Raw genomic sequence first — 22,056 nt, 5'->3', positions numbered from 1 at the left:
ATACAGTACTTGTCTAGCAGGCATGGGCCCTGGGTTCAATCTGTAGTGCCTATCATGCATACACACCCCAACATACACTATTTGTTTGAAGTTTATAAATTATCTGTTCCAAGTTAACTTTTCCCTAAAAATTTCTAGTATATTAAATATAATTTGGCATATATGTCTGTGAATTCCATGGCCATCTTTTTTTTTTCTTTTTATATAAGGCTCTTTTTATAGATAAAAGTTTATTTCTAGGGACCAAACTCATTTACGTCCTATTTCATAGGAAATACACTGATCTTAAGTCATAATGACAAATGTATTTCACAAGCACACTTACTATCTAAGAAATGAAAATAATGGGATGGGGTTATGGCTCAGTGGTAGAGCACTTGCCTAGCACTTGTGAGGCTCTGGGTTTGATCCTCAGCACCACATAAAAAATAAATAAATAAAATAAAGGGACACACACACACACACACACACACACAAAGAAATCAAAACAAGCCAGCCTAATCACAAGAAAATACAGGCAGAAGACCAGAAGACACGAAGAGGCAGTCTCTGGGCAGCAGGTCTAGGAAAGGGACAGATAGAGCTGCCATACCAGTAACACTAAAACTACTAAATTCATCAGTGAGTTGATGTAATTCATGGCACTGAAATTTTAAAACCTGAGTGCAACTATTACTATGAAACAATAAAGCTGAATCTGATAAATAAATCTTTAAACCACAACCAGTTGTTCATCATCCACTATGTGTAAAACACTACGGTAGGGAGTCAGGGAAGGCTCAAACAAAAATTAGAATACTAAGTTAGATCATTTTTAAATTTCTTTCTAATTCTAGAATTTGTAATTCATCTATATTATTAACACACCTTTGAAAGCATCCATCTGAAGAACATCCATCTTAAAAAAAAATCAATAGGAAAAATATAGCATTTATTCTAAACCCTAATTTCTTTCTTTTAAAAAACATTTTTATACCTATTAAGTACTCTATTTAAAAGTAAAAACCATCCATTTTCCTCTGTCATCTTTGATCATTATCATGGGAATAAAATACCAATGAAATTGAGAAAAACACGCAAACAAAACTAACCATGTCACCAATAACAAATAAAACTACTCTCATTACCTCAGAGCCACAGCATGCACAACCACCATTCTTTTCTCTTTCTATATCCTGCCTCTTGCACAAAAACAATGTGCTTCTGCAGGAACTCTGAGCAAGAAGACCAGACCTGTAGACCTTTTTCTGCCCTAAATCCTTTGAGTGTCAAAGTTAAAAGCTGTAACACATTATGACATTAGCTTACTTCCTTCAGGAGGGAATCATTTGCAAACAACATTCTTTTATTTTATATACTTTTATTATTCAGTTAGAAAACTTGTTGCTCAGTAGGCACATCTGAAACTGAGGGAGGGAGGGAGGAGGAAAGGAAGCTCAACAAACACAACAAAATAAAGTTGCTCTGCTATGTTGAGGCTGCCAGGCTTTTTGTTACTCTACTTGAAAGTAAATGTGACTTGTCTGTAAAGAGTGCTGCTTCAGCAGTTTCAAATGAATTTCAAGCCTGTGCTCCATATTTTCTCTTTTGTAAGTTTAATGTATTCAGCAACACTGAACTGACAATTTAAATAACTACATTTTTAAACAAACGAAGCATTGATGTTAATGTATGAAAATGGTCCAAACCCTTGGGAGTCTTGGTTCCCACCATTGTTTATTCTGACAACAGGATATAATTGCTTACTTACTTGGCAGCAAATTTAACCATCTGCTTGCTTGCATGGTCTCCCACAGCCACAAGAGCCTGGACATTAAACTGCTGCTGACGTAGAACTAAGAAGCATTGCTTCCCTGAATAAGACAGAAAAAACACAAGTGCATTAAGGACATACTACTTCAGGTTTTACAAAGAAGGAAAATGCTTCTCTACTTTAAAACTGGGCCAAAATGTACTACACTCATCAGGCATGTACACACATAAGTATCCACCCTGTTTTCCGGTCACAGTCAAAATAATCAATGAGCTTTAGAGAAACCAAAGTTCTCACCAATGAGTAACAAAAAATGATTTTAACATGTTTTCTATAAGAACATAGGCAAATCACTAATTAAAAAAAATACACAAATCTACAAGATTATTTTGTCATATTACACAAATTTCAAGTAACTTCAGATCACTTTCAACATTCATTCAATAGCTAATATATTCTATAAGCAAAGGCACTGCACAAACTACCATGGAAGCTTCAGTGACACAACCACCAAAATGCTAATAAAGTGTGTAATAACAAGAATACAAACATTCCATGAGGATGGTCTGTCTAAAAGAGTTCTTCCAATCAAACTGCATTTTAAAGAACATTTAGATTGATAGGTTAACTTTTCATATTCTGATTTCCTTTATTATCTTTCCAATTTTTTTTTTTTTTTTTTTGAGACAGGGTCTTGCTAGGTTGCCCAGGCTGGCCTCAAACTTGTGATCCTCCTGCCTCAGTCTCCTGAGTAGCTGAGATGAGACATGCACTATCATGCCCAGCTCTATAACCAGTTTTATTTTTTTTTATCCTGTAACTCTTGATTTCCCCTCCTTTCATAAAGAGCTGTCATTCCTTATCTTTAACCTAAAAAAATATTATTCACAATAGGTTTCAGTCATTATGTATCCTTGTGACATCCTTTTTAAGTCTCTGATCAAATACTAGAAAACTACTTTCTTATAAAAATGAGTTAAATCTCTTCAAAACCACTTTTCTCATTAGACTGTCTTGCAAAACATCAAAAGATTTTGATTTTTAAATTTAGAATTATCTTTCACATTAAGAATTATCCTTGCAAAAAGAAAAAGCAAAAATGCAGGCAGACTTAGTTATTATTTTCACTACACAGTATTTTGAAATGCAAATCAGATAGCAATCATGAATAAAAATGACAAGTTGCAAACAAAGTGCCGACATGGATACAATCTACTGACTCTGGAGTCATATATGACTGACAGGTTTTTATCTCTAAAAAGACATTAATTTTCCCTTTTCCTCTGGAGTATGATCCAGTCACAAAGTAAGATCTCCACACCACCCCCTCGCCCACTCTTGCACTACTGGGGATTGAATTTATGATCCTCCTGCCTTAGCCTCCTGGTCAACTAAAATTAACAAAGCAAAATCTTGAAGAAAGTTGTTTAAATAAATTCAAAGGAATTTTAAGATACTATACAGTAAAAACTATCACAGGGACTCTTATGGGTGGATTAGTGTGACACTTACTAAAAACCAATAGAATAGAATCCAAAGTCAGATACTATTCCACTTAGCATAGAATGTTAGTGAAAATGGAAGGTAACGGGTAATACAACATTATTAAGCAAAGCCAGAATTTAATCAGAATATTTTAGCTGCTCTAGAGGTTCAGACTGAACCACCACAGGCCTAGCCGCACTACAAAGCCATACAGTGAGAAACTCTAATGCTGCACAAAAGACCTCCTTTTGGAGAATGGAGGGCAAAGCTCTATAGGACTTACAAGGCATAAGCACAGTAAAATGTCTCTGGGTTAGCACTAGGGGGTAATATTTATTTTAATGGTCTGGTAGAGAATAAAGTTTTTGAAATCAAAAGGCTTGGGATATCCTATTACATCCTATGAAGGGCCTGTGGGAAAAATTGAGTCACTTGGGCCTGGGGATATAGCTCAGTTGGTATAGTGCTTGCCTCGCATGCATAAGGCCCTGGGTTCAATCCCCAGAACCACAATAAATAAATAAACAAACAAACAAGAACAAACCATTTAATGTCCTCATTTCCAAAATGGAGAAAATAATAGTCTATACTCAAAGGGTCTCTTTTTACATTTGGAGGATTATATAGTATGTTTAAAGCTGAGGCAGAGTCCTATTAATATTAACAATTAATTCTTGTTATATTATTAATAGCATCACTACAACTGGTTATTTAAGGATTGAGTATCACTATTTTGTAGTTGGATAATGCACAAATATGCTGGATGCTGAGAACACAAAAGTAAATAAATATCTGGTAAACACTTATAATTGACTACCATATGAAAAGTGATAAAAACCATATGTAGGGCGCAAGGGTGCACACCTGTAATCCCAGCGGCTTTAGGAGGCGGAGGAAGGAGGATCGCGAGTTCAAAGCCAGCCTTAGCAATTTAGTGAGGCACTAAGTAACTTAGTGAGACCCTGTCTCTAATACAAAATAGGGCTAGGGGTGTGGCTCAGCGGTCAAGTGCCCGAACAAACAACAGAAACAACAACAAAACCATATGTAGAGTATAATTCCAATTTTGTCTGTGTAGAAAATACATTAAGATTGATTATTTAGGGGAAAAAACACCAAAATGCATCTACTTAATGGTGAAGTTATAGGAACTTATTTTGTGTGTGTGTGTGTGTCTTTTTCTGTATTTTGAGGCCTTTCCACAATAAACATAAACTTTCCTAATCAGAAAACAAAATTCTAATTTTTTTTGGTAGTTTATTCAATCAGAGAAGTAGGTATAGAAGAAAAGTAAGGGTTGACAGGAAATCTTGGCCACATTCAGGATTCAACACAAGTAGAACCTGGGAAGTCCTAGGAAGCTTAATGCAGAAACAAATGAATGTCCCCAAATTCAGCATGCTTGCTAGGGAAAAGAAATCATAAAACCAGGTCAATGCAGTATAAGAAAGAGCAGAGAATAGTTTCTATTAGATATATGAGGCCCTGGGCTCAATCTCCAGGCCCCAGCCAGAAAACAGTTAAAAGAAAAATAACCCTTGGAAAACACATTTGATAAATGACATATAAGCTACATAAGAAGATCTTAAAGATGACAAAAGAACATTAAGATCCCAATAAATAAATGGGCAATAGTTCAGAATAGATAATATGAAGGAAAAAGAAGAAAACCATAGCAAGTAAATGTGTAAAGGAACAAAATGTTACTGGTGATAAAAGTAATGTAAATTGAAGCAAACAATTATTTTGTATTAATTACCTTTTAAATGAGCAAAGATTCTTTAAAAATATAATATTGAATAAAAATATAATATTGAATGCTTGGTAGAATTAAGTAAAAACATTCTATCATAACTTGCTGACTGCAAGGTAAACTTGAAAAACACTTCTAGAGAACAATTGGGCAATGAGCATAAAAGACTTAAAAATGGGGCTGGGGCTGTAGCTTAGTGTCAAAGCACTTGCCTGGCATGCGTGAGGCACTGGGTTTGATCCTCACCACTGGATTCAGTCCTTACCACATAAACACTGACCAATAAAATAAAGGCATCTACAACTATAAATAAATAAATAAAAATAAAAAGCCTTAAAAATGCTCTCTTGACTCAATATAACAAATTTATAAATTTATGTTAAGGTAACTGAACATGGAAAGTCTTACTATTTAGTTAGCATTTTTTGTTGTGACTAACATCCTTGACAAGAATCTAAAGGAGGAAAAGTTTATTTGGGGCTCGAGGTTTAAGTCCATAGATGCCAAGTCCATTCTCTGGGCCCAAGATGAGGCAGGATATCAAAACAGAAGGGCCAGGGCCAGGTCCAGGTCCAGGTCCAGGTCGAAGAGCACTGCTCCACTCAGGGCAGCTAGGAAGCACAGAGAAAAGGGCAGGGAGTATGGGGTCTTAGAGAAGATACACCTACCTATCCAGGGCTCACCCTCAATCTACCTATAGTTACCACCCAATTCTTCTGGGAGACACCTCAGATCCAAATTCTAATTGTAACACATTTTGTAACATTTTTATTAATATACTAGAATGGAAATTCTGTTATTACTCACTTCATATATATGTAGTCTTCATTACTGAAACATTTACATGTGATTCAAATGGTAGGGTCATCAAGCTTTTTATGTTAAAGCACTTGCAAATACTAGAGCTTTAGTGTTTAATGGTCCATTTAAAAGGATTTTTAACCACAGCAATTAGGCAATGTAAGAAACAAAAAGCATATAAATAGGAAAGGAGGAAGTCAAATTACCCCTTAATTCTATACAAAGAAAAACCTAAAGACTTCACCAAAAGACTAGTGGAACTGAAAAACAAATTCAGTAAACTAGCAGGATATAAAATCTACATACAAAAATCATGAAAGCACAGCTACAAAAAAAAAAAAAAAACCCAAAACAAAACAAAACAAAAACCACCCCACCCACCAACCAAATAAAACCCTGGAAATACACTAAGCAAGTGAAAGATCTTTTCAACGAAAATTACAAAATAGGGAAGAAACTGAAAAACACTAAAAGGTGGAAAGACCTTCCATATTCATGGCCTGGAAGAATATCATTAAAATACTCATACTCCCAAAAGTGATCTACAGATTCAGTGCAATTTAACAAAATACCAATGAACTCTTCACAAAATTAGGGGGGAAAAAAATCAAGCATATGCATATCCTTTAACCTTGAAATTTCACTTTTCGATAACTTTCTTGGAGAAATGCTAACCATGGAGATCTACAACTAGAACCATGGAAGGATTTCCTTTTTTTTTTTTTTTTCCTGGTACTGGGGATTAAACCCAGGGTGCTTAACTTCTTAGCCATATTCTCAGCCCTTTTTATTTTTTATTTTGAGACAGAGTCTCACTAAGTTGCTCAGGACTTGCTAATTTGCTGAGGCTGGTCTTTAACTTTGAATCCTACTGCCTCAGCCTCCCAAGTCCCTGGGATTACAGGCATCTGTCACCATGTCTGGCTCATGGAAGGACTTCCAAGCAATATTGTTGGTTCACTAACATTTAACTCAGGGCCAAGAACACTTTAACTCGTGGCTGAAGAAAGTTTTCTAACAGGTATTTTCTTTGGAAGGTATAGCAATAGCCTTCTTGTGCTCAAAAACACACACACACAAAATACTTCAGCAGTATAATTGGGGACCATTATAAAAAGAAAAATAATCACAATTACAGAAAAGTATTTAAAAAAAATAAAAATAATTCTGCATTTTTCTATTCAGTGTTAGTTATCTCTTAATCCATGGTATGTATATACCACAAAATTGTGTTATTCATACGATATACAATTTTCAATTCTTTTAATTATGCACAGGTTCTTAATATTCTTGAAAAATTTTGATTTTACCTAACGAACGTGCAAACAACTATATGGAGACATCAATATTCATTTAATTTTTTATACTGCTGGGTTTTTAGTGTTTCTAAATTTTTGCTATTAAAGCCATCATAAATATATATATTATACACACCCACACCCCCAAACCACCAACTTTTAAAAAGCACAAGAACATGAAAAACATGGCATTAATCTATTTAAATAGATTTTGAAAAGGACACTTTATAGTATAAGAGTTGAAACAAAAAGATAGAATAACTTTGTGGAAAATTTCAAACACAAAAACTGAGTGAGTAGTAAAACATCCCTCTACATAGTCATTCTTCCCTATCTGTGAAAGATTGGTTTCAGGACCCTTGTGAAAGTGAGTATCTACAGAGGCACAAGTCCCTTACATAAAATGGCATATACAGTATTTGCATATAACCTTTTGTACATCCTCCCATATACTTTAAATCATCTCTAGAGTATAACACCTAATACAATGTACATGCCATACAGTTATTAAACCTGTATTGTTTAGGGAATGATGACAAGAAAAAAATGTACATGTTCAATACAGACGCAATTTTTTTTTTTTTTTTTCTGAGTAGTTTTGGTCTATGGTTGAATCTACAGGTGCAGAACTCACAGACTTGGAAGGTTGAGTATATATACATCAGTCAACACATATTTTGAAAAGAAAAAATTCTGGACAAAGGTCTGACAGATAAAGTAAACATCTGCTCCCAATAAATAGAAAATTTAGAAGTATTTTAAATTTGACATTGTTTTCTAATGACATTTTCTTTTCTTTATTTGCCACAGGGCTTAAAGCATGCTAGGCAAGTAAGCACCTTACCACTGAGCTACATCTCCAGCAATTTTTATTGCATTTCAAAACAGGGTCTCCTTAAATTGCTCAGGCTGGCCTTGAAATTTGCAGTTCTCCTGCCTTAGCCTCTTTAGTAGCTGGAATTACAGGCATGTGCTACCACATTCAGCTCTAACAACTTTCTATGTAGAATTCCTGAAGTCTTGAAATAAAATCACCAGGATGTTAAATTTCTATTTGAAAAATTTTTCACTATGTAAATCCCTGCAGTACTAAAGAATCCATTGATTACTACAAAAGGAAACAAGAAATGAGATATAAACATTTGAAAGAAAAGGACAAAATAATCAATATTTGTAAATGATACCACTCTCTACCTACAATCCCATGTACTTCACTAATTATCACCCTATGGCCATTCTTGTTTCAACTTTATTCCAACCCACTCATTTTTCAATTCCTATACTATTCTGAAAGAGCCTAAGTTATATTGTTCCATCTGTACATATTTTAGTATTCATCTCTAAAAGATTAGATCTTTTTTTTAGAACATTCATTTTTTGTAGTTGTAGTTGGACATAACAACTTTATTTTATTTATTTATTTTTATATGGTGCTCAGGATCGAGCCCAGGGCCTTGCACATGCGAGGCGAGCACTCTACTGCTGAGCCATATCCCCAGCCCCAAAGATAAGATCTTTAGGGGAAAAAAATGATACCACAGTACTATCTCAAATAAAAAATTAGTTCTTGCTGGGCGAGGTGGCAAAAGCCAGTAATCCCAGGGGCTCGAGTTCAAAGCCAGCCTCAGCAAAAGCTAGGTGCTAAGCAACTCAGTGAGACCCTGTCTCTAAATAAAATACAAAATAGGGCTGGGGATGTGGCTCAGTACCCTCTGAGTGTCATGGGCCAGCCATGGGCTGTGTGTGTGAACCATGAGCATTTGTGCATATGGGAGGACTAGCCTGATTTTGAGTGCTCTTTGGGCCATGCAATACACCTGTGTACTTTCCTCTTGCTCTGCCTGTATTCCCACACAGCATCTGAGATGGGTGTGACTTGCCAAGATGTAAATCAATCTACTGACCACAAGACATCAAGAAGCTAGACTCAACCCCCTGAAACTGACTCTTTGTCTTATTTGGAACATTCCACCAAATGTCCCTCTGTGTCCCCCTCTATAAAAATACAGAATCCAAATGCAAGCTCTCTCTCTCCAACAAACCCCTAAAGTCAAGAGCCATCACTGGACCCCAAAATAAAAAGGCAATTTCTGTGTAATTATTTTGTGCCAACCCAAATTCACCTGGAGTGACCCTGATTTAGTCGCATGTCACAGCACTCGAGTCCAATCCTTGGTATCCGCCCTCCAAAAAAAGTTCTTTAACATTGAATATTCAATGTTCAAATTTCCAATACTGTCTTTCCCTATTTTGTTTATTACTGTATAAAGCAAGATCTAAATGAATAATTGGCTCAGATGTGTTTTAATCCATAGGTTCTCCCTTTCAATTTATTGAATAATTCAGGTTGGTTTTGCCCAGTTGGTTCCGGTAAGTCTGAGTTTCACTGATTTTATCTCACTGTCATTTAAATATATATTCTCTATGTTTTTCGTGTAAGTTGGTAACTAGACTTAAAGGCTTAATGAGATTTGGGCATATTTTTAGGGGGCAAGATTATTTACTTGGAGGTATGTTCTTCCATGAATAGACATGAAATATGCCTGATTGTATTCTTTTGTGATGTTAGCAATCATTAATGACCCAATGCTTAGATCATAGGGTCAAATGATGATGTTTTAACACTCCTTTTTTTTTTTTAATTAATCAGCTGGAGTATTTCTCTGAGCAGATACTTCCTTAACTTCCTTAATTCTACTATCTGGTTAGTTAATTTTGAAAACAATGAAATTGTTCCATTGGTGCCAAACATTTTTGTGTGCCTTAATATTATTATAAACTTATGGATTTAATATCTAACGTGTATCAATTCCAAATTAGCCTTATTGATACTCAAATTATACTAGTTTTAGCACATGGTAGCCTCTTAAAGTTGGTCTCCACTCCTTTTCACATAACCTAAATCACCTTTTCTAGCTTCTGTGCTACCTATTATGACAAATATTCCAGGCCTACCTTGTACAATTCCTGCCTCAAACCTAAAATCTGCTATTTCTCCAAGTAGTTTGAGTTTCCTTTAGAGGAAGATGGCATTTCAAAATCACAATATGATGCAACTGCTTTCAAAAAGTGACACCTTTTTAAACAGTTAAACAAATATCTATCCATCCTATGAGTACAATTCCACCCGACAGAAATCAAAGTTTATATGTAGATAAATATTAAAAAAAATTTTTTTTGTAGTTGTAGATGGACAAAATGCCTTTACTTTATTTGTTTATTTTCTATGTGGTGCTAAGGATTGAATCCAGTGCCTCACTTATGCTAGGCAAGTGCTCTGCCACTGAGCTACAGTCCCAGCTCAATAAATATTTTTACATGATTATTTTACATAATAGTAACTTTACTCAAAACAGCCCAAACTTGGAGATGTTTAACTAGAATGTCCATTAATACATGTTTGGATAAATAAAGTATAGTATAGGTATATGATGGATATCACTCTATAATTAAAGTGCGCATCATGCCGGGCATGGTGGTGCGTGCCTACAATCCCAGTAGCTTGGGAGGCTGAGGCAGGAGAATCCCAGTTCAAAGCCAGCCTCAGCAACTTAGTGGGGTCCTAAGCAATTTGGCCAAAACCCTATCTCAAAATAAAATATGAGGGATGGGGATGCAGCTCAGTGTTTAAGTGCCCCTGGGCTCAATCCATGGTACTGGGCAAAAAAAAGAATAATCTGCCAATACATATAATTTGTACCAAAGAGTGTATAATAAATGATTCATTTATATAAAATTCTAAAGTAGGCATTATCAAGGCTTTTCTCACCTAAAATAAAAAACAAAAACCAAATCAGACTTACAGAAAAATATTTGTTCTTATATAATAAAAATACAAACAAGGCAAGAACAAATAACAAACAAAAGAAAATTAAAACACCTAACATCAAGAAAGGAAATCTAATTTAACCAGGAAGTGAAATACAAATTAAAACAACAATGAGTAAAACTAAACCTTACACAAATGGGATAATAAATAAATAAACACAATCTGTGAAACCACTTTTTTAGTGGTTTAGTTTATGCACATATAATACAGTGTTGTCTTCTAGGTTTTATACTTACTGTCTAATAATTTACTTTAATTGAAAAGATCGTGGTAGTGGTAGCGCTACCACAAAGAAAACCACAGAGAAAAACCAAATACACACAGACATGGAAAGATGTCCAAGATAAAATGAAAAACAAAGTGCAGGTTATAAAACTGAATATTATAAAACTCTTGGCTCAAACACATATACACACCACCTCATGAAAACAAATTTGAGGGCTGGGGATGTGGCTCAAGTGGTAGCGCGCTTGCCTGGCATGCGTGCGGCCCGGGTTCGATCCTCAGCACCACATACAAACAAAGATGTTGTGTCCGCCGAAAAACTAAAAAAATAAATATTAAAAAAATTCTCTCTCTCTCTCTCTCAAAAAAAAAAAATAATTTTTTTTGAAAGGTTTACAGTGATTTTCTACTATAGTCCTGATTTAATTCCATATAGTTGGAGTATTTCATAACAATTACTACTTTTTGATCCAAAATAACAAGTATTTTTATTTTACAAATTAAAATTAATATGAATGATATAGAACTACATGAAAACTGATATAGAGTATAAATCCATTTTTGTAAAAGAAACAAACATGTCAGGTTTACTTTAAAAAGATTTCTAAATATCATTTTGAACTTTATAGTGTCTTTATTCTCTTTAGAGTAATAAGAATTACACCTTGTTTTACTCTTGAGCTTCTATAGTTTGAATTTTAAAATATAGTGGTTTTCGATTAAAAGGAGAATTCCCACTACCCATGATTTATTTACTGATATATATATTATAATATAGATAGACAATACACAAATAAAAACTGCACAAGTAATTCCTACAAGAAAATTCTTTTTCAAGGGAGTTTTAAATCCTTTGGTATGTTCCTACACTGCCATTCACAGGCAAGACTACATTCCCTGTATTATCTTGCAGCACAACTACAAAGTTCTTGCAATTTGTTTTAGATTTTCAGGCAGAGACTATCAATTAGGAAACCAAAATAGTTTGTTATAAATGGAAAAAAACTAGCAGATGATCTATTTTTTCACTTATGTGATGCTTTGTAATTGTCTTTTAGTTTCTTAAAATACATGCTTGATCTTTTCTTTTTTTTTAAAATATTTTTTTAGTTGTAGATGGACATAATACCCCTATTTATTTATTTTTATGTGGTGCTGAGGATGGAATCCAGTGCCTCACACACACCAGACGAATGCGCTACCACTGCCACTACCATGATCTTTTCAACTAGAGTAAATTACTAGACAGTAAGCACAAGACCTAGAAGACAACATTGTATTATGTGTGCATAGGACACCTAGCTTAGAACTTATTTATTCAATTATTATTTACTACTGTTTTTTAATACCTTTATTTTTTGTTTTATATATTTTATTTTTTATGTGGTGCTGAGGATTGAAATCAGTGCCTCACACGTGCAAGGCAAGCGCTCTACCACTGATCTACAACCCCAGCCCAATTTACTACTGTTTTATTAGGTGTTGTGCACCAAAGAAATAAAATAAGCAATAGTGCCTTCCAGCAGTTTACAAGAGGAAATAAGACACCTAAAAACTTACAATGAAAGACAAATAAGTAACTATCATACTCATTGTCCTCACAAATTATTGTAAGGCTATTCTTTTTTTTTTTTTTTAAAGAAAGAGAGAGAGAATTTTAATATTTATTTTTTAGTTATCGGCAGACACAACATCTTTTGTTTGTATGTGGTGCTGGGGATGGAACCCGGCATGCATGGCAGGTGAGCACGCTACCGCTTGAGCCACATCCCCAGCCCCTGTAAGGCTATTCTTAATGCAAAAGATTTACAAAAATTGTCGTATAATAGCTATAAGCTAGGTGTTATTACATACTGATTTTTTAAAAAACATTTATTTTTTTAGATGTAGATGGACACAACACAATACCTTTATTTGTATGTGGTGCTGAGGATTGAACCGGAGTCCCGCCCGTGCTAGGCGAGGGCTCTACCAATGAGCCACAATCCCAGCCCCATTACATACTGAGATTTTAAGAGAAGACATTGAAGAAGAATTAGGCAATTGCTTAGGGTAACAGATTATAAGTACCAATCCAGGATTCAATCACAGATCTGTCTTATTCAAAAATCCCTGTTATAATCTCTGGAAAATTTCACTCGTGGAGAAGAGACATATTACAGATATTGGTAAGATAGAAAGTATTCATGATTTAGGCTTATTATGTGTCCTGTATTCTTTTCAACTGCTAAATAACTATGTTTAGGAAACAAAGTGCCCAATATGGACAGGAAAAAGGATCTCAATCTAATGGGATAAAGACATGTAAATGAAAAATTACAGTGTGATTATCTGCTTATAGAATAAATGGCCCAACCTTTCAGAAAAGCAAACCAGCCTTATTAAAAAAACTTAAAACTCTCCTAGTACCTATTTAAAATTCACAAGTATTCATATGTTTTGGAGCCATACAGTGAAAGAATAAACAATCTACAGTAGTGATCCTAGAGAGTGAGATATATGTATAAAAGGTTAGAATTCACCAGGCATGGTAGTATACGCTGTAATCCCTATGACTCAGGAAGCTGAGGCAGGAGGATTGCAAGTTCAAAGCCAGCCTCAGCAATTCAGTAAGACCTTGTCTCAAAATAAAAAGAGGGGCTAGGGTTGTGGCTCAGCAGTAGAGCACTCACCTAGCACGTGGCAAGGCCCTGGGTTTGATCCTCATCACCACATTAAAAAATAAACAAACAAAATAAAGGTATTGTGTACAACTAAAAAATAAATAAATAAATAATTTATTTATTTATTTTTAAAAAGGGCTGGGAATGTGGCTCAATGGTTAAGGGGTTCAATCCCTGGTACCAAAAAAAAAAAAAAAAAAAAGAAAGAAAAGAAAAAGAAAAAAAAAAGTTGGAATTTTAAAATAATGACCATGTATGTAAGTTCTATAATAAAATTACTTAAAAAAAAAAAACCTCAAGAAATGCTGTAACAGCTGGGCATGGTGGCCCATACCTGTAATCCCAGTGGCTCAGTAAGTAGAGGCAGGAGGATCATGAATTCAAATTCAGCCTCAGTAACTTGGTGAGGCCCTAAGCAACTTTAGACCCTGTCTCTAAATTTAAAAAGATATATAAAAAGGGCTGGGGATATGGCTCAGTGGTTAAACAACCCTGGGTTTAATCTCTGGCACCAAAATAAATAAATTTTTTAAAATGATAAAAATACTCTATTTGTGCTTTCTGTCCAAAAGGGAATATAACTTAAAAAATATAGCTAGTGTGACTAAGCTACTGAATTTAAATTTAAACATTTACATGTAGCCAGTGGCTGCTATATAGGATAGCTGTCTTAGCCTTGTCTCTCTTCTACTTCTTTCCTCATCAAAATAATTACAAATATAAGGGTACTAACAAATGAGAAGCTTCTCAAATACACTTTTCACTTAAATTATTAAACTTCTGAAAGATGCTAGAGAAGAAATTTAAAGTCCTAAGATTTCATTGAAGTCTTCAGGGTCAAATTAATTTTAAGGATGGCTCACAGGAACTTAAAACTGATTAATTATGTTGTTTTGTTCAGTTTTGTTTTGATAAATTCATTTTGGTCTGTGAGGAATTTGAAAGACAAAAAATTCAATGTCCTTTTCATTATATCAATCTTACCTTTAGCTCTACTTGTATGAACTCTTGCACGTACCCAAACAACTTCATCAGCTCTTTGTACTGTCAAGTCTCTAACCAAAACCAAAATTCGATCTGCAACAAATGGTAAAGCAATTTTTAGATTCAGAATTTAGAGATCTTAGTTATTTGTCTGACAGGTAATCTAAAAATTTTGTATCATATTAAACAATTCTCTATCTTTGGTAACATTTTCTTTTTTATCACCTTCAATATGAAATTTGCTTCAAGTTTTATGATTGTGTTTTCTAAATAATCTCCAAAATCCATCCAATTTTCTACCATTGTTACTGCCACCATCCTAAATCAAGTTATTATTTCTTGCTTAAACTACAGCAGCAGCCTCTATACTGGTCCCCTTCTAATTCATTCTACATTGCAGTCAAAGAGATAATTTCAAAATGCAAATCTGCTGAATACTTTATGACTTCAAAGGTCAAATACAGCCTGTCCTCATCTGCCTATGCCTAAGTGAATATGGCAGTTTGCCTGCCCACCATACATAGTACGTTAGTCAGCTAGCCATCAGGGAGGATTCTCCACCAGGCCTACAACAATGACTGATACAGGGAAGGATATGTCATTCAAACTAATCATAGTATTTCTCTGGAACTTAAATATACATGCTGGGAATAAAGCTCTTGTAACCCTCTTCTCTAAGCTGAGATGGTGTAGGCCCAGGGCTGTAGTCAGTAGCTTTCTCACTAGCATGAGTTTGCAGGAGGAGAGAATGAAGCCAATATTTTACAAGAAGGACAGCCAAGAGATGGAGAGAGAAGATGCTTGAACCCCGAAATACAATCATGCTTGATGGTCATTTCACACTGTTTCCTACAGTTATGTGAACCTCTTGGCTACTAGTAAGCCCCAACTATTATGCCTCCCTGATATTAAACAAAAAACAAAAAACTACAGTCATCTAGAGTCCCCCTAATAGAAAAATGGTGACAAAATAACTATTACATAGAGGTAGCAATATAAACCAACATTCAGAAATCGTTGTTTTAAATATATAATCAATTGATTAGGGGAAAAAACCTGAGATATTAAGTAAGAACACAGTAATAGATGACACTACAATAGCAAAGACAATACCTTATAGGACATTATAATAAAATCCAATCACAAATGTATTTTACTTATGTTTTATCTAGATATAATTTGTCTCTTAAAGCAAAGATGCAGCTGTAAATATAACATGATTTACATTGTTCTCATGACTAAAAGCAAAGAGAATGGAAGAGGAATTTCAAAGCTATTGGGTATCATAAGAGGATTTCTGCAAAACACTGTCTTTATGAATATGCCAACTTCCAAGTCTGCTGTGTAAACTCAGACAAAAAAACATGTAAAAGAAAATCAAGAGACAAAGCAGCATAAGATTTGAAAAGGCAGATGTGAAAATGCCAAGACTGAAAAAGCACATGACTAATTAGCCAACAAAACTCAAAACTAAACAAAACAGAAAGCATACATTTTAAAAAGTGGACTTATACATGATAATTTTAATAGTATTTTGGAAAAGAAAAAAGGGTAATAGCCCTATTTCTTATGGCATCCCATTAATTAGCGTGAGGGTTTTCAACTTTTAATATACCGCAACATACTCGAGACACAAGTTATACTCCACCAGTAAAACTGGCTAACTGTGGCAGTGATCCACAGTATTAGGGTTTCAGTTCAAAAATTACCGTCTATTCTATGTTTTAACAGACACTGGCAGTAGAGAAGAAGTTTGGAGAAACTGAAGCAGATGGGAAATTATTTTGAGCTAAGTATTACGATTTTTATACAAGTGTTAAAGCTCAAACTACAACACTGTCAAAGGATCTAGGTATGGAAAGAATCATGAGCTCTAGGGTCAGATGGTCTCAGTTTCAATCTTGGGTCTGGTAGATAATGGCTGCATGAGATAAGTTCCTTATCTTTCAACTTTAGTTCCTTACAGTCTTTAAGGATTAAGAAAATAAATTCTTGGAAAGAATCAAGCAGAATAGGAATTTAATAAATAGTAGACAAAAACAGAGAAGTTAGGAAGAAAGTAATAGAGGTAGCTTCATGAAAACATACAAAGACTGCAGGTGATAAAAGCAGTTATTAACCACTCTTCTCCTATCCCCTAGTCCAGAGTTAAATCTTATTGGATTACTGAGGAATTTGATAAAATCAAATAAAATCATTTAAAATACACCATTCAGGGCTGGGTTATGGCTCAAGAGGTAGCGTGCTTGCTTGCACCTGAGGCATTGGGTTTGATCCTCAGCACCTCATAAAAATAAAAGATATTGTATCCACCTAAAACTAAAAAATAAATATTTAAAAAAATAAAATACACCATTCACAATTTCTAGAATTCCAACATGTTGGATAAAAGCTAATTGTAATACTCATTGGACATATTTTCTTTCTTATCCAGATTTGAAACACTAAACTAACAATGTTTACATACAGTAATGACATCTATTTGGTTTATGAATGCCATTAAAGCTTTTCAAAATTATTTCTTCAGTGTTATGCTGACCCTACTTAAAACTTCACATAGCTACTAACCTGGTTTTTCCTGTGATTGTATCATTGAAGATATTCCATATCTTTCTTTAGCATAATCCTACAAAAAAAGTTTTGCATCATGACTTTTCATTTAAACACATAAACACAAATAACCAGATTAAAAAATGAACTTGTCTTAACTTTCACAATCATTTCATTAACTCAGATACAGCAGTTTTTAGATATAGAAATCTGTTATTTATTTATATATGTATCTACAGAAAAAAGAAAAAGCATCTAGCTGGTTAGTTTATTTCCGAGACAACCAATCCCGGATGGAAATAACATACATAATAGCCTTCAGATAAAATTTACACACATGTACAACACATCTTAACTACCTTCTTCAAAAAGATCAAACTACTTCAAAGTAGAATATAAACTTCCTCTGTGAAGGGAGTAAGATGAAGTACCAGTTTTATTAACTTCCTATTACAGGAAGAGATGTTCAAAGACAACCAATGCTTTGGTAAGCTTTCCAAGTAACAGATGTCTACAGTTTTTAGAAATCTGAGATGTAAGACATAAGCTAACTACAACTTTCCTTTTAATAAAATATCATTAAAAAATTCACCAGCTTCCTGGTTTCAGATTCAGGACAACAGGTTACAAGGTTAGACAGTGACAATTTATCAAATTTCTTGTAGTTGTAGAGTTAGGAACAGAAAATAGCAGACCAAGGATCCAGGTGATTAACAAACTAAACATTAAATAGGTAAGTGTCCTCTTAATCTTACTTTACCTCTAAAATGATCTCAAAGATCCTTCTAGCTGTAACTCTTCCAAAATATTTACCTTACATCTAGATCCATGCTATTTGCAATGGGGCACTACTTGTTTATATAATAAATCAGATCAAGAATACACAAAAATAATTTTCTTAGATTTTTGCAAGGTAACTTAAGATCTGTAAGAAACAATTTGTTTTTGTAACTCAACAGCTATCTGTTGGAATCCTCTTAGATTTGGAGAATCCTGAATTCTCTGTCTATACCAAAACAGATATGTTAAGTTACTGAACAACTGCTTTTTTCTAATATTAAAAAATACACATCAAGGACAAATATCACTAGGATCACAGTGGAAGGATGCTGTCACACAATGAAGCCTAAAGGCAGCATAAAATACATGAGAGTGAAGATAAAGGTGTCACCCCTTCTAATTAGTTCTATTCATATTTCAACAACCGTTCTTCAATTTATTATTCTGATATGCCTTATTATGTTCCTTACCAAAACCTCAAAATTCCTCAACAGAGAAACTAAGAGACAGGCATTGCTTAAAGCTCAATATTACTACAGCACACAGAACTGGAGGTTTGGGATGGTTTAAAACTTTGATACTGAAAAGCCTGAATGACTGCCGGGTGTTTATCTCAAATGCATCTTCCACAAACTTCATTACCTACCTCATTGGGTCACTGACAGAAAATAAAATAACGTGTGTTCTTTAATGCTGTCACATGGAAAAATGGTCATTTAACATAATAGCAAATGGTTTTACTTAGTACTGTTATTATTTGGCAAAACATTAGGAATACGAGGGCTGAGAACGTATCGATTACTAGAGGTCATCAAATATTCCCGAGGCGGGGGTGGAGTGAGGCGTGCATGACGTGTAGGACGTGCCTAACCCAGACAAGCTCAATGTGACACCGCCGCTCCTCCTTCCATGGCAGAGGGTGCTTCACGTCCACCCTACCCCAGGAGCGCCCTCCTTGTAGGCCAGGGCTCCCAGGCGATCCTGTGAGAAATGCGGTCTGGCCACGATGCTCAGGCCCTGGCGGCCCCATGGAGGTTCCAGAGGCCTGGACGCTAGGCCCTCAGCATCCAGACAAAGTGCTAATGTAAGGAGCCCGACAGCAGGGCCCCGCTTACCCTACTCCCTCCCTCAGCGCGGTCCGGCCCAGATTCTGCCCTCCCAAACCCAGAGAAGGAGGAAACCCACTTCCGCCGCGTCCATGATCTCCCGCGGCTTCTCCTGACTCTTGCGACTGGCGCTCGCGCTGGGCATCGAGACACTGAATCTGGGAGTGGACACCACTCTTCCTCGCAGGCGTCTGTAAGGGGAAGCCAAGGGGTTTCTCCCTCCCGCACAGTCTCCGCCCTCCCGGCCCTCCTGCCTTGGTACACGCGCTCGGACTCCGCGTGGAAGTTCGGCTTCGGAAAGATCGCGAGACTTCCAGCTCTCTCGAGATTCCGAAGCGCCGAAAGGCCAGCAGCAGAGCGCCGTCGCGTACTCTTCCCCCCTCGCTCCGCCTCTACGGGGTTGTCCCCGGGTTGGAAGGAATCCCCGGGAATTTGGTACAGTCTCGCGGGATTGGCTCTGAGGGGCGGGGTCCTAGGGTACTTGCTGTCCTTATTCTCCTTAAGCTCGTCTCAACTGTGGCCTTTCCTCTGTTTTCTTCACAACCCTTTCATTCCTCTGGACTTTAATCGCAAACTAGTCAGCAAAACACGCACGAAAGTTCAGCCCTCAGCTTTTTCCTCTTCTGTACATCTCCGCCTTCACTATCCCCAGCGAGGTTGGCTGCCTGGGGAAGAGGAGGCCTTTTGGCAAAATGGTTGTACTCCGTATTGGGACACAGGGGTTCTGTGTTATAGGCAATTAAGTTGCTAAGGCAGGTGAAAAGTGAAGGGGGCACACAATGACAAGAAAACCCACACAATTGCACTGATTGCCTTGACCAGTTGCATTGTTGAATACAGTATGTAATGTTGATTTCCGATGGATGGTTTTTTTTTTTTTTTTTTTTTTTTTTTTAGTACCAGGGATTGAACTCAGGGGCACTTAACCAGTGAGCCACATCCCCAGCCCCTTTTGGTATTTTATTTAGAGACAGGATCTGAGTTGTTTAGGACCTCGCCTAAATTGCTGAGGCTGGCTTGAACTCAGGATCCTCCTGCCTCAGCCTCTTGAGCTGCTGGGATTATGGGCATGCACCACTGTCCCAGTACCTGGCTTAATGGATGGCTTTTTCTAAACAAAAACACAACTTGTTAATAAGTCTTTATTGAAAGTAATTTGAAGAGTTGGTTAAATACTATTTCCCCTGTAGATATTTTTTACATTCCATTAAGTTTCAGCTGTCTGTAGTTTTACCCTAGCACAAAATGACAGTTAATACTGGTGAAGGGGTTTAGGGGCAAATGAAAGGCCTCTGGAGGTTCCCTCATTCAGGTCTTGAGAGAGATGGTCTGTGCTTAACTAATTGCATGTGGGGTAAAATTTTGTTCCTACTTATTTGATAAATGATTATTTGTAGGTATATACTTTATGCTAATCATATCAGGCACTAGTAATCACATGATTATAGTCATGATTCTTGCTCTTTTTTCTTTTTCTTTTTTTGGTTACTGGTGATTGAACTCAGGGGCACTGAACCACCTATGGGCATCCCCAGCCCTATTTTGTATTTTATTTAGAGACGGGGTCTCAATGAGTTGCTTAGTACCTTGCTTTTGCTGAGGCTGGCATTGAACTCGAGATCCTCTTGCCTTAGCCTCCCCAGCCACTGGGATTACAGGTATGGGCTAACAGGCCAGCTTATGATTCCTCTTTTAATACTATACAGGGACCTAGGCTGGTAGATCCTCTATTTTGACAACCTAGCTCTTAAAGTTTTTGCCTAGAGGTAACATATTTCACCTTCTGCTCCTGTTTTCATTGGCTATTCCTGATTCAACCGGACAGGAGAATTCATTGATTCTTTAGGGAGTGACATTGAATATTTGTGATCAATAATACATTCCATTAAAAAACACAAGCTGGGTATTGTGGCACATGCCTGCAATCCCTGCAACTCAGGAGGCGGAGGCAGGAGGATGGCAAATTCAAAGTCAGCTTCAGCAAATTAGTGAGGCCCTCAGCAACTTAATGAGATCCTTCTCAAAATAAAAAAATAGAAAAGGTTGGGGATGTGACTTAGCAGTTAAGCCCCTCTGGGTAAAACAAAAACAAAACAAAAGTACACATTCCAGGGGCTGGGGCTGTAGCTCAGTGGTAGAATGCGTGCTTCACATGTGTGAGGCACTGGGTTCCATCCTCAGCACCACAATAAAATAAATAAATAAACAAATGTATTTTTTAAAAAAATGTCTTAAAAACAAAAGAACACATTCCATTATACCTTTAGAATTCCAAATAGGAGTCTGTGAAATTGCTGTGTTTTGGTATTTTTAAAGATTTTTTTCTATTAATGTATGAACTGATTGTCAAAAATCTCAATACAAATTCCATCAGTTGTACCTTTACTAGGGCAGGGATCTTATTTTTCAATCTGTCTATGAGGTTTCTTCATGTCCTTGAGGTCGTCCTTACTTTGGCCCCTTTGCCTTGATAAGTATTTGTATTTTGTATTTAGGTCATAGCCTGGAATGAGGCTTCTGGTCCTCTTTCCTTATAGTAATACAAAAGAAATATTTACCAGATCAATGGCCACATTCTATGTGCCTGAGGTCTTGTGAATCTGCTCTAGTACAGATAACTACAACTGCAACTGAGGCTATGATTTGGACATTGACAGTATGGTCAATATCTGGTCTTTGAAGGAACCATTCTTAAAAATAGGAATAGGATAAAGAATATTAACCATTAGGCCTTTAAGGGTTGCACTAATTTTTGCCATCCCCCAGAGAACCTGACAATGTGATTTACTCTCCTAGTTGGGAAATGGGGAAGTGATTTCAGGGGTTTCC

The 22,056-nt window shown here is 36.0% G+C and overlaps 1 protein-coding gene across 1 annotated transcript in view; it reads right to left on the bottom strand.

Annotated features, from left to right (window-relative positions):
* Dars1 (aspartyl-tRNA synthetase 1) overlaps positions 1-19,556 on the bottom strand; it is a 58,971-nt gene extending 39,415 nt beyond the window's left edge. Inside the window, exons 1-4 of the mRNA XM_027936849.2 lie at positions 19,307-19,556; positions 17,360-17,417; positions 14,792-14,884; positions 1,751-1,853 (exon numbers count right to left, since the gene is read on the bottom strand). Coding sequence (XP_027792650.1) covers positions 1,751-1,853; positions 14,792-14,884; positions 17,360-17,417; positions 19,307-19,372 — 320 coding nt within the window. The 5' untranslated portion in view covers positions 19,373-19,556. The remainder of the gene's footprint in view (positions 1-1,750; positions 1,854-14,791; positions 14,885-17,359; positions 17,418-19,306) is intronic.
* Positions 19,557-22,056: the final 2,500 nt, after the last annotated feature.

This window comes from Marmota flaviventris, chromosome 11, assembly GCF_047511675.1.
Source record: "Marmota flaviventris isolate mMarFla1 chromosome 11, mMarFla1.hap1, whole genome shotgun sequence".
In the NCBI taxonomy this organism is placed as follows: domain Eukaryota; kingdom Metazoa; phylum Chordata; class Mammalia; order Rodentia; family Sciuridae; genus Marmota; species Marmota flaviventris.
This window is presented reverse-complemented; position numbering and strand designations above follow the sequence as displayed.